The sequence below is a fragment of the Tasmannia lanceolata genome, unplaced genomic scaffold (genome assembly GCF_043159265.1).
Source record: "Tasmannia lanceolata isolate RefF3 unplaced genomic scaffold, GAP_Taslan_0.1 ptg000012l, whole genome shotgun sequence".
In the NCBI taxonomy this organism is placed as follows: Eukaryota; Viridiplantae; Streptophyta; class Magnoliopsida; order Canellales; family Winteraceae; genus Tasmannia; species Tasmannia lanceolata.
This window is the reverse complement of record NW_027518689.1, coordinates 18761650-18775691: the sequence shown is the minus strand read 5'-3', so window position 1 is coordinate 18775691 and position 14042 is coordinate 18761650. Positions and strand designations below refer to the sequence as shown.

At 39.0% G+C, this 14042-nt stretch overlaps 1 protein-coding gene across 1 annotated transcript in view; it reads right to left on the bottom strand.

Annotated features, from left to right (window-relative positions):
- Positions 1–2102: 2102 nt before the first annotated feature.
- The window catches only part of LOC143888594 (uncharacterized), a 51093-nt gene continuing 39153 nt past the window's right edge, over positions 2103–14042 (bottom strand). Inside the window, exon 5 of the mRNA XM_077393036.1 lies at positions 2103–2386. Coding sequence (XP_077249151.1) covers positions 2103–2386 — 284 coding nt within the window. The remainder of the gene's footprint in view (positions 2387–14042) is intronic.

Sequence of the window (14042 nt, the reverse complement as noted above, 5' to 3'; positions counted from 1 at the left end):
CCCATGTACTCTCTAGAAAAGCAAGTCGATATTGTTATAGCATGTTGTTGTATTCATAACTTCATAAGAGGTGTAATGCCCGAAGATCCATATGTTGTCAAGGTGGATAGCGATATACAAAGAGCTGCTATGGTAGCGGCTGAAGCGGAGGTGGAGCAAGCGACTGTTGGATCCACAAGCAGGCCGAGAGAAGCACGTTTGAGTAGAAGTGAAGATGGGAGGGAAGGAAAAATAATTCGAACACAAATCTCCACCCATATGTGGAATGACTATCGGTCATAACTTTGACATCTGACACTAATTTGGATGTATAATTTTGGTACAAACCATTTGGGTATCATTCATGATTATGGATGAAAGCAGTAAACTTAATATTGCCTGCTTTTGTTATTTTTGCTCTAGTGGAACTGGCTGTTATTTTTGTTCTAGTGATAATGGCTTGTACTGTTGTTCTAGAAGGAACTCTCTCTACTTGTAGTGCTAGTCCAGTGCTATTCATGATTATGGATGAAAGCAGTAAACTTGACAGTTGATTAGCACAATTATTTTTTTCATTTGTTTGTGATAGAGTAAAAATTAATGTGTTGAACTATATCATTCAATTATTACTCGAAGCAGGGAATGGAATCATCAGGCGTAGTGGAGAAGGGGAAAAATACATGGTGGTCTACTGACATGGACGTTGTACTAGTGCATTCCCTACTTCAAGATGCCATTGAATGTTTTAAGATTCCCACTGGCTTTCAGGAACCTGCTTATAAGTTCGCGCAGGATGAAGTGAATAGAGCATGCCAGACACAATTAACGATAACTCAAGTTAAGAACCGTGTGAAAACTATGAAAGCAAATTACAAGATCTTGGCTGAAATGCTTTGCGCTAGTGGGTTTGGCTGGGACGATGTGAAGAAGAAAATTTCAGTCTCAGAGGAAGTTAGAAAAGATTACTTGAAGGTAGCCACTCATCAAGAATTTTATTTATCGGTTTCTTCTTATATCAATGGTGATTTTCTGTAATTGATATTTCCTTGTTTATTGCCCAGTCCTACCCCTAACGGAAGAGGTTTTTCAGATCTCGACATCAGTTTTATGACGAGATGGTGCAAATATTTGGAGATGAGTACGCCCATGGTACTTACAAAAAAACAAATAGGAATGTGTCGCACACAGTTGAAGAAGAGACGTACACCCCCCCACATGGGGAATGACGATTACGATGGCATTCAAGAAACAACATTCCAATATGATATGTCTACGGATGGACCGAGTCTGCCCCGTATGCCCTCTCCACCTACCACTTTCGATGTTGAGGGGGGTGAGAGGTTGCAACCCCCCCGCTCTACAACACCGATGCAAACTAGTGTAGGGGAAGAGGGTAGCCCATCTATTGCTTCTACGCGACGTCAGAAGCGGGCTACGCCTGAAATGAAGGAGCATCTTGTACAATTCACCAAGAGTCTGACGGATATCGGATCTGCCATTAGATCTAGAAATGGGGCCATTCAAGCTAGGACTGAGAGAGGGGATATTCAATGCCGCAAAATCATGGAGGCGTTGCAAGACATGGATGGCCTTACTTGTTCTGACGTATCTGATATATACGATTATTTGGCCATCAATGAGAAAGAGGGGCGAGCTTTTTTAAATCGGCCAAAGGACATGCGTATGTTGTATGTTTCAAAGTTCCTTCACCGTCGGTCTACTGCGCACAACTCGTCGTACTACGGCCTTTGAGGGCGAACTTATGTTGGACACCATCAACATCCCCATCATATCAGCTATATTAGTAGTTTTCTGGTGTTGTTTTAATGCTTTCAGTTGTTTCAGTACTCTCTAGTTTCTAGAGAAACTTGGATTGTTAATTTGTTTTATTTTCGGGCTATGGACTGTACTAAGTTGCAATCTGCAAAATTTTGTTGCCTTTTGTTAGATGTACTAAGTTGCCTTTTGTTGCCTTTTGCTAGGTGAATCATTGTACTAAGTTGCAATCTGCAAATTTTATATTCGATTATGCTTAATTTAGTTGCCTTCTGTTGAATTATGAAGTTCCATTGCAGGTGGTAGGCTTCTAGCCTACCTGTACAGTTTTCTCATATTCTGATTATTTATATTTTCCTCATATATGCTGTGTTTGGTCTTAATACTTTGTTGGCAAGATATGGCGGGGAAAGCTCCAAGATGCGCTTGCGGCAGGTGGTAGGCAGAGCACAGTGCTGGGACCACTTGTGATGCAGAGTATCAAAGAATACTGAAGGAGCGTAGCAAGTGGAAAAGTATCGCCTTCGCAGCATGCGGCTGTACCTGCATTGCTGCCTCTTGGGCTTCATTCTGATTATGGCAGCTGTGATTGTTTGGTTTTCGAAGGTGTAATATCGGATGGTAGGCATTGCTGGAATGTTATTTTGCATCTTCACATCACTATGTAGTATTTGTGATGTGTGGATTATACTTGCTGTTGTATTTTGCTTTTATTGTTGCATGCTTGTAACTTGTATAGAGAAGTGAAGAAACAGGAATGTATGCAATGAGTCTTTCAGAGGAAAATTTGAATTTGACCATAAAGGTATATGTTGTGTGAAGTACATTGCTCTTTAACATTTTCTTCTGCGATACAGTTACAAGGTCCCAGTTCTGTAACATTTCAATGTACTATTGTAAAAACAGGAAAAAATCGTGCCTTATCCTGCTCCCAAGGCCCTATTCATTTCGATTTTTTTAGAATTGATATTGAGTCCAAAACTGATCATTAGCCTCAAAATTAAACACAATTTTGAGCCTAATAAATAGTTCTGGACTCAAAATGTAAATAAAATAGGGCCTAACTAATATTGTGGGGACTGATTGCCCCACTCTATTAAAGCTTTGATTGTTAACAAAGAATTTCATGTTTCCAGCTCAATTCAAGAAAGAGAATTTTTTTAATTCTTCTCATGCTAATGTTATGCAGGTTTCTATTTATTTTTTCCCCAATCTTCAGTTTTTCCTTCTTGGGGCATTGCAGACATAGGTTCCCTCAATTTCCCCTGCCACGAATGCCTTTTCTGTGGCTGTATGAGTAAAATGCTTGAAAGGAAAAAAAGTTAGAACCATAGGAATTCCAGTTTTATTTACAAGGACTTCCCTTTTATAATGATATACCTCTAGGCAACCCATAACTATATTATTCCTCATTAAATCGTGGATAGATTAAAGAAGAAACTCTTTTTCTAGTTTGTTAGGAAAAACTTTTCCATGAGAAATGTTTATCCCAGCCAAAATAGTGGGTCCCACCCTCATTCGGTATGAATGAACCGTCCAAAAATAGTATGGGTCCCACCCTTGATCAATATACATTCTCTATTCTAGGGTCAATGTAAATGTCCATTTTTTTCTTTATAAAAAACCTACTTTTTTTTTATAAAAAACAAATTTTGTCTCCTTTCTCTGAAGTAATCCCAACAATCTTCCTGCAACTAAATGCGCTTTTTGCAAAAGCCCTGCTAATTTTCTGCTATTTTTCTTGCAACCAAACGCTTTTTCGCCTTTTACCAACAATCTCCTTCACATCTCTCTACGCAACCAAACAACGTTTCTTAGATTTGCTTCCAATCTCCCCGTTGACTGATTTGCTTTTAATTTCCCCTTTGACTTCTTTTCTAGATCTCCCACCCATCTACAAGCAACCAAACAGAGCACATATGTATGCTTTTGGACTTCTCAGTCAAATTACTTGGGCTTCCCTCCAAAAAGACTAAAGTCATGAGAAAACTTTAGTCCTAGATGGGAAGTGTGAGAGGATGAGAGTGGCCATATATATATATATATATATATATATATATATATATATATATATATATATATATATACTTTCACTCTCTTAGCCTTGTGAATGAGCAAGAGGTCATGGGGATCCTACGCGCACGGATCGCCCACTTGGGTCCGGTGGGCTTTTGATCTTACCACACACGCGCACCACCCGGCCCGGCTCGGCTCAGCCGGCCGCGCGCGTGGACCTAATGCTTTTCTTTTTCTATTATTTATTTTTTCCTTTTAACGGTCAAGAATTTATTTATTTTGTTTTAACTCTTTTTTACCGTTTGAGATTCCTTAATTGTGGTTTAGTGACCGTTTGGAAAACATCTCTCACGCACTAAAAGAGTGCGGCATTTCACCCTAACGTGTCGATTACCTTTCTATAAAATCGGTTTTAGAGAAAACAGAAAGATATCCTTGACGGATTCTTCTTCTGCTCTTTCTCTTCTCTGGTTTTTTGCTCAAGGCTTTTGGCAAATATAAGCGAGTTCTTAGGCATCTGGGCTGCGTGATTGTACACCCCTGGAGCGGGAGTTGTTGTATCCTGGAGGCATACGCCGAGACGCCCATCTGCACCGTTGATTCGTCATAGTGGGGGCGAGATTTGCCTTAAGGACAGCGAAGATTCTTCGTGCCTCAACTCGATAAGTGATCTAACAATTTCTCTTTTTCTTTACAGATTATTATTGCAGAAAATAGTATTATTGATCTTTGTCTTCAAGTTGTGAGGTTAAATGGTTAATTTGTTATAAGGTATTCTCAAATCCTAAATTACAGATTTGCACATCAATTTTCTAACACGCACTAGGGTTAGGGTTAGGGTTAGGGCATTTCAAGAGGAAGATGGAAGAATGCGAACCTGTGACGGAAATCATTCTACAAGAACTCGATCTTTTGCTCTTTCGCTCTTCGTTAATCTTCTCCAGTTTGATTGATTCGTAGTGGGAGAGAAGAAAAGAACAAAAACAGCTTAAGAGAAGATTATCATCTTACAAGATAAGATACAAAGAAGAACTGATTCTTGCTTTCTTTTTTGCTTTCTCGTTAGAAATTGATAAAGAGAAGTAGGGCGAGGTATTTGAAAACGACCTTTGCAAGTAACTCACGGCGTTTATACAATGTTGTTTCACTTGAAAGACCCAGATTTTATATGGTGTAAGCCCTTATAGTACCTTATTTTCCATAGGAAGAATTTCCAAATGACGTCGGAAAAATAGGGAAATGTTGGTTTGGCGTCACCCAATTCCAACATGTTGAAGTTGGGTCGACATTTAATTCCCGCCTGGAAAAAAGACAGAAATGCCCTCGTACGTTTGAAAACCCCCCAAAAATCAAAACAAGCGAGATTTACTTTTTACTTCACCTTTTTTTTTTCACCGTTTGGAAACCCCCCCCCCCACGTTTTCTTCTTCCTCCGAAACCCTAGAGTGGCCGGAGAATCATGGTGGCCGCCGTCGCCGTGCATCTCAGTTTGTTATTCCTCTAAAACCCTTGCCCTTTCATCTACCTTCGTCGTCGCCGTCACCGTCACCATCTTATTCCTTCCGACGTTTAGTTTCCCGGCGTAAATAGGTAAGTGAACGTTATTTTTTTTAGTTTTTTTTTTGTATCACTGGTTTTTCCGGCTTACTTTTCCGGGAAGACAGTGGGTACCATTGATAATCCCCTGTTTATATTTGATACTGTGGACCCCGATCCGAGAGGTGGGGGACGAGCCCCCGAGAGAAGTTTTCTCTGTAGAATCATCCATGTGAATGGAGAGCTCTACCAAGGAACTCTCGAAAAAGTGCTTCTCACAACATGAGTGGCGATAAAAGGTGAGATACCTCTCGATTCGGGGACTAGCCCGGATTCAAGACGTACCTTAAACAAAGAAGAGTCGTCATCCTAGGAAGTGGGCCCTCGATCCCATACTATGCTCTGTTGCAACGGATAACCAGAGATATAAAAAGAAGGTTCGTGCCGGGTTACGAATTTGGAAGGTACAAAGAGCACATCATCTGCCCAAGTGCAAACACCTGGTCTCTTATGCCATTTACTTATTGATTTTGAAGAGTTTTGGGCGAAAGTCATATGAAATGGGAATGAATATCTCCGAGAAGACGTCTAGCTAATCATTCATGTCTCGGAGATAAATAATAAGCACACATGAAGAAGTGAAAGAAGTGTCACCTAAGAATAGCTAGATTTTAAGTGAATTGTCTAAATGATGTCTAAGTTCTGGTGTACAAACACATGCAGGCTACAGCTAAAGGTATAGGGTTTGTACATGAAAGTAAGAAAACACAGTAAAACACACAACACAATTCAATTCTATACACGACTCGACAAGACGAATCCTAAAACTCTAATGCAATACTTGACTCGGACAAGAATGGCCATCCACCCTGGCTGCTCTACGTATCCCGGCCTCTGGAAGAAACATAATCAACGTAGTTCGATGACCTATTCTAAACTACGATGCCTAACCATCTAGAACTGTTATCCTAGACTCGATCCACTAGACTCGACTGATTTTTAAAGCTTTTTGTACAATTGCTTAAGTTCATGTGAATTGTAGTTTTTAGGACTCTCTATATGCCCTAACTAATGCAAGTTGATTAGCCTTAAGCTAATGCAGGTGGGCCCTACATCCAATGTGTAACTAGGCTGTGCATCTTAAAGAAAACCATGGGTTGACTATATGCTTCCTAGTCTAGCCATCGGTTCGACTAAATGTCTAACCGACCAGGACTCGAGGCCTCCTAACTCTAAAGACACTCACACGACAAGACACAACATATTAACACAAACAGGACAGCCTCCTAACTCTAAAATACCCCAAACATCTAAGACAGACTCCTAACTCTAGAGGAAGATCTTTTTGAAAATGTTTTGAAGAATTTTTGTATTTTTGGAAGATTTGAAATGTTTATTTTTAAAGGTTTGGCTGGACCTGGGATGTGGATCCCAAGCTGCACTACGTACCCTGTGGAAAGGGATCAAGACAACGTAGTTCGGAACAGACTTCCTAGTACGCTCCTAAGACTTGAGATTTTTTTATTTTTCAGATGTTTTTTTAAGTGTTTTTGTTGTTTTTGACACAAGATGACAGAATCCTATCATCGTAAGGGTAGGACAGATTCTTGATATCCCGCAAAGGTTGGACAGCATCCTATGTTTTGCGGGCAATGAACAGAATCACAGCTCTGCAAGGGTTGGACAGCATCCTATACCTTGCAAGGAACTGGATAAAATCACATGACTTGATGAGAGGTTGGACAGAATCCTAACCCCTATGATGATAGGACAAACTCCTAAAAGAATGACTGACTCTCTAGCTAAGGACAGACTCCTATACTAAGGACTGACTCCTAGTGCACAACCCTAAAAAGAGAGTGCTAATGAGACTAGGCTAGTCTCCTAAAAGAAAAAGAGATAAAGAAGGGTGCTAGTGAGACTAGGCAAGTCTCTCCTAAAAGAAGAAGAGATAAAGAAGGGTACCAGTGAGACTAGGCAAGTCTCCTAAACATCGAGGTGGGCTCCAAGTAACCTTATCATTGCCCTTGCAATGATAAAAAGGGAATAGGCTACTAATAAACCAAGCTGGTTTTTAACTAATAGAAGATATTCTATTTGAGACTTAGACAATCTCCTATGGGCAGACTCACCAATGAGATAAGGTGTGTCTTAAAAGGGTACGACTTTCTGCATGAAACATAGCTTGTCTCTTTAAAAGGGTGGGCTCAAGATGACTCTTTTATTGCTCTTATAATGAAAGAGGGGATCAAATGTCTAGGGGACACACATATAAAAGACTAGGCAAGTCTTTTAAATAAAAGAGAGGAGTGTTATTTGAACTGGGCAAATCTCCTAATGATGGGCTTGGGCTAGTGCCTTCATCGCCCTTGCAATGACTAAACTAAATTCATTTATTTCTAAAAAAAAAAATTCCTTTTAAGTACAAACACTAAAACATGTACCTCAACGCTAATACAATACCTATAAGTTGAATCGCAATTGAACTAGAGATTAAATGTCAGGTATTCAAGCTGAATAGGATTAATTTGTCACCTACCACCTTACTACTTAGTTCTCTAAGAAGAAGTAAGAATGAATTGTTTTTTTCTTAAAATGATTTTACCATAGATAAACAGATCTCACATGACCATATTATATATATATATATATATATAGAGAGAGAGAGAGAGAGGAAAATGATTGTGAGCTTGAAGCTCATATAGCTTATATGAGCTTGAGGGCCCAAACACATGTGGGCCCACATTGTTAGGATGATCCAAAGCATTCATTTGAAAGGCCCTTACATAGATAGCATGTGTACAAAAAATCAGCTTCATAGGATCATCCTAACCCATCCAAATGTGGAGGGCAAAATGGACAGACACCGTTTGCCACAAATCTGCCCATTTTTTCCCTCCGCTTTTGGAAGGGTTAGGATTATCCAATGGATTTGATTTTTGGTACACACCCTATCTATGATGGGGCCTTGCAAATGAATGGTTTGGATCATCACAAAAAATGTGGGACCCATGTGTTTGGGCCCTCAAGTTCATATAAGCTATATGAGCTTGAAGTTCACATTCATTTTCCTCATATATATATATATATATATATATATATATATATATATATATATATATATATATATATATATATATAGGGGAAAGTGATTGTGAGCGGCCCCTCATATAAGCTTATATGAGGTGACCGCTAAAAACATGGCGGGCCCACATTTCTGGGGTGATCCGAACCGATCATTTGATAGGCCCTGACATAGATAAGGCGTGCCCAAAAAATCAGCTCCACAGGATCATCCCAACCCTTAGAACTATGGAGGTGAAAGAGGGGAAAATCGGTGGGTATAAATTTGCCCACTTACCCGTCCAATTTCCCCTCTTTCACCTCCATAGTACGAAGGGTTGGGATGATCCTATGGAGCTGAGTTTTTGGGCACCCCCTATCTATGTCAGGGCCTATCAAATGACCGGTTCGGATCACCCAAAAAATGTGGGTCCCACCATGTTTTTAGCGGTCACCTCATATAAGCTTATATGAGGGGCCGCTCACAATCACTTTCCCCATATATATATATATATATATATATATATATATATATATATATATATATATATTTGAATTCCAAACAGAACAGACTCGGCACAATAAGGATAACCAAGCTTCAGAAATGAAACAAGCACTGTCACGCCCCCGACTCGGACCCTCAGAGCATGGTAAATATGACTTCATGTTTGGATTGACCTTACATGTGGATTTTAACATCAAGATGGTGAACTGACTTCACTAGTAGGTCCCACCATATTATTCAAAACTTAAAAGCTGTAGAGTTGGTATTATTTAATCATTTATACACTCCCACACTTCCCTCACATGTATGTCTCACCATATGGCCCAAAAGTTGAATTGGTTTAATCATTTATACACTCCCACACTTCCCTCACATGTATGTCTCACCCAAAAGTTGAATTTGCTAGAATCGGTAGCGCTTATTCATGTATACTTCAACATTCTCATCATAAGTGGGCCCCACTTTTGGGTTGGCCTTACATATGTCAAATGACCAAATTATCCAAAAGCTTTGCTGTTAAAAGTGGTGCCATTAAATCATTTATACTTCAAGATCAGTCCCAAACGTGGGTCCCACAGTATAATTTTGATGTGGAGTGGGTGTTATTTTATCATTTTATACACTCCAACACTTATCTCACATGTGGGCCCCACATTTGGCTTGGCAGTACATGTTGCTTTTCTTGTGAAATAAAGGTCTATAGAACCAAGAGGGGGGTGAATTGGTTTTATCAACAATTTATACCTTTTTAAATTGAAGTATTAGACCTAATTTGATTTTTTCTTCTCTTGATTAGATTTTGGTTAGTTCAAATAACATCAAATCAAAAGGAAATGCCAAACCAAACAAAAATGAAAGTGCAAGACAAGGAAGGAACACACCGATGTATAGTGGTTCGGGCAAAGCCCTACTCCACTCTTCTTGAGATCGTCCTCAAGGATTTCCACTATGTGAGACCTCCACGATGCCCGGCTCCGAGGCGATTACACTCCCAAGGGGTATTAAATGAGGATGCCCTTGACACCTTTACAATGACTCTCCTTCTCCGCCGAGTTCTAAGCGCTACTGCTTAGGGTATTAAAAATAGGATGCCCTAGCCACCTTTACAAGAATAGAAGATGAAGATTGCTTAGCTTCTCTTGAAAGCTTGATGCACGATGTAGTCCCCTTGAGTGCTCTCCACAATAGGGTGCAAATGAAAGCCCTAAATCCAACCTCAAATGATTTGCAAGTGTAAGGCAAGTTTGGTGAAGAAGAAAAATAAAGTCTCAAGCTAATGGGATTTGCAAGTTCTTTGAATGCTTAAGGATGTTTTTCAAATTGTTCAAGAGAGGTACATAATCCTTTTGAATGAGTATTTATAGCCCTTAGAAAAGATATGACCGTTTGGGGGTGTGAGTATCAAAAGACACCAAGAATCAATTTTTAATTTTAAACCCAACGGCTCTTTTCTGTGCTGTCGCGACGTTCTCGGAGTTTCAAGAACCATTCTCGGAGCTCCGAGAACTATTCTCGGAGCTCCGAGAAATTCCCGGAGTTCCGAGACAAATTCTCGGAGTTCCGAGAGAACGGCCAGAAGATGGAAAATACTACTGGACCATTTCTCGGAGTTCCGAGAAAAATTCTCAGAGTTCCGAGAGAATTGCCAGAAGTTGGAAAATACTACTAGACCATTTCTCGGAGTTCCGAGCTCGGAGCTCCGAGAAAAATCTCGGAGTTCCGAGAAGCCTAAAATAAGCAGATTTTTCTGTTTTTGTTGTTATTTGACTTTGGGCTTTTGGAACTCAATTCTTATGATAATTTGGAATGTTATGAGGGTCCCAACATGTTGGTCCACCACATAACCATTCACTTAACCAATTAATTTTAATACGGGGAGTGTGGTTAGTTTTGAAAAATATATTTGAAAGATTTTGCCTTGACTTAGAAATCAAAGAAAGAGGATGTACAACAAATCTAAATATGGTTACGCTCCTCTTTGGTCTTGGTCTTCATAGATCTTCTATGGTGTGCTTGCATTGCTTGAGTGTGTTGAGGTGAGCTCCACATTAATTGTTCTTCCAAGGTGAGTTGTCTCATGTGGTCTCTAGCTCCTTTGACTCTTGTGTGATACATCTTCAAGCATGACCAAGTAATGTGATGGTTTCTTCTATGATCACCCTACCTTATCACAACACTTCAAGGCAAATTGATTAGTATTCAAGAACATAATCAATTATGTTTAGAATCATCAAAACAAGATAGGAGAGTAGACCCTTGGGCTTACAATCTCTCCCTTTTTGATGATGACAAACAAAATTGATTATGAGGTGTGTGTGGAGTGACATAATAGGCAAGTGAATGCTGGAACTCCCCCTCAATATATGCACAATGATAAACGATAACAAGTAAAAGCATATAGTGTATATAGGCAAGTGAATAGATAATCAATTTCTAAACTTCTCCCCCTTTTGTCATCGACAAAAAGGGCGAACTTAATCAAGGTTTAAGCTCATACATGAATAAAGTGATATTCGAGAAGTAGTTCATGTTGATTAGTTATAAAATTTCCCCTTAATCTTTCAAATGAGGCAAACTAAGATGTATAGCAAATAGGAGTGAATGATGATTTGAGTTCGGTACTCCCCCTAAATCAATGCTTATGGTATAAAATATGTAGCCAAGTAATGCACATATACCTGTTCATGATCTAGATGTTGACATATTGTCAAATTGTTAGGTATTTTAATTAAGGTGAAGGTACCTCTCCATCTTAGAGAACTAAGAAGGCTAAGAGTATCAATTGAGTGATTTTTAAGATTAATGTTTGACATCTCATTCATGCAGATACTACCAAACAAGGATGATATATATATATATATATATATATATATATATATATATACTATATAGATAAGCTGGTGAAAGGCACAAAGTATTTATCTGGCAATTTCTTTGACTTGATCCGTACTCCAAATGTTCAAGGCACTTCGGATATAACATATTCTATCATCACTAAGGGGTTTTGTAAAGATATCAGCCAATTGTTCCTCAATGTTGATATATTTTAAGCAAATATCTCCTTTTTGTGAGTGATCTCTAATGAAGTGATGCCTAATCTCAATATGTTTGATTCTAGAGTGTTGTATGGGGTTCTTTGTCAGGTTTATAGCACTAGTATTGTCACATTGGATGAGAATATTTTTCATTTTAATTCTATAGTCCATCAATGTGCTTTTCATCCATAGGACTTGTGCACAGTAAGCTCCAGCTGCCACATATTCTGCTTCTGTTGTGGACAGAGCTACTGAATTCTATTTCTTGCTAAACCATGAAACAAGTGATTTGCCCAAGAATTGGCAAGTCTCACTAGTGCTTTTCCTATCCACTCTACATCCAGCAAAGTCTGCATCTGAATATCCAATGAGAGTGAAGGCAGTAGATTTTTCATACCATAGTCCCAGACTTTGGGTTCCTCTTAAGTACTTGAAAATCTTCTTGACTGCAGATAGGTGAGACTCCTTTGGATCCGATTGAAATCGAGCACAGAGACAGACAGTAAACATAATATTTGGTCTGCTGGCTGTCAAATAGAGTAGGCTACCTATCATACCCCTATACATCTTTTGGTTCACAGATTTGCCAAATTCATCCTTTTCTAACTTAGTAGTTGTACTCATGGGAATTCTTGATGTCTTACTGCTATCCATACCATACTTCTTTAATAACTCCTTTGTATATTTTTCTTGATTTATAAATATCCCATTTTGGTATTGTTTGATTTGGAGTCCTAAGAAGTAGGTTAACTCACCCATCATGCTCATTTCAAATTTATTTTTCATTAGAGTTGCGAATTCATCATACATTTTTTGATTAGTCGAGCCACAGATGGTGTCATCCACATAAATCTGGACAAGGAGGATATCTTGATTTTCTCTTTTGATAAATAATGTTTTATCCACCTTGCTCATCTCAAAACCTTTTTCTACTAGGAAGGTGCAAAGCCTCTCATACTAAGCTCTAGGAGCTTGCTTCAACCCATATAAAGCCTTATCAAGCTTCAAGACATGATTTGGATGTTTGTAGTCTTCAAAACTTGGAGGTTGCTCAACATACACTTCCTCTTGGATATAGCCATTTAGGAAGGCACTTTTGACATCCATTTGATATAATTTAACTCCTTTATGAGATGCATATGCCAAGAGTATCCTAATAGCTTCCATACGGGCAACAGGAGCAAATGTCTCATCATAGTCTATTCCTTCCTCCTGATTGTACCATTGGGCTACGAGCCTAGCTTTATTTCTAGTGATAATTTCATTTTCATCCATTTTTTTCTATACACCCATCTTGTGCCAATGACTGGATGATCACTAGGCCTAGGCACTAGCCTCCACACCTTGCTCCTTTCAATTGACTCAACTCTTCTTGCATAGCCATCAACCATTATTCATCCTTTTCGGCTTCCTTGATGGACTTAGGTTCTAATTCGGATAGGAACGCTAAGTTGTTACTCACACTTCGATAGTATGATCTAGTTCTTACCGGCGATGTGGCATCACCTAAGATTTGGGATTCAGGATGATCTACCAATATTCTCATATCCCTAGGTAATGAGTCATCATCTACATTCTCAACTTCCTCACTAGGTAATGTATTATTTGTAGATGCATGGGGAGAAGCATTTGTCTTAGGTAAGAGGTGTTCAATAGGTTCATTCTCATCATGTGGCATTTCTTGAGGAGTTGGCTCTCTCTCATCAAATGTAACATGCATGGATTCTTCTACAACTAGGGTTCTTCTATTAAATACTCTATATGCCTTGCTATGTGTAGAGTACCCTAAGAATATGCCATCATCTGACTTCTTATCAAATTTGTGTAAGTTATATTTAATGTTCAAGATGTAGGATCTACAACCAAACACTCTAAAGTAGCTTATATTTGGTTTCAAGTTTTTTCAAAGCTCATAAGGTGTTTTCTTAGAAATTGGCCTCATATATACCCTATTTATGATATAGCAAGCGGTGCTAACCGCCTCCGCCCAAAAGTATCTAGGGAGATCATTTGCATGTAACATGGTTCTAGCTATTTCTTGGAGGCTTCGGTTCTTTCTTTCTACAACCCCATTTTGTTGAGGTGTCCTAGCTGCCGAAAAGTTGTGTTTGATGCCATGTTCATTACAGTAA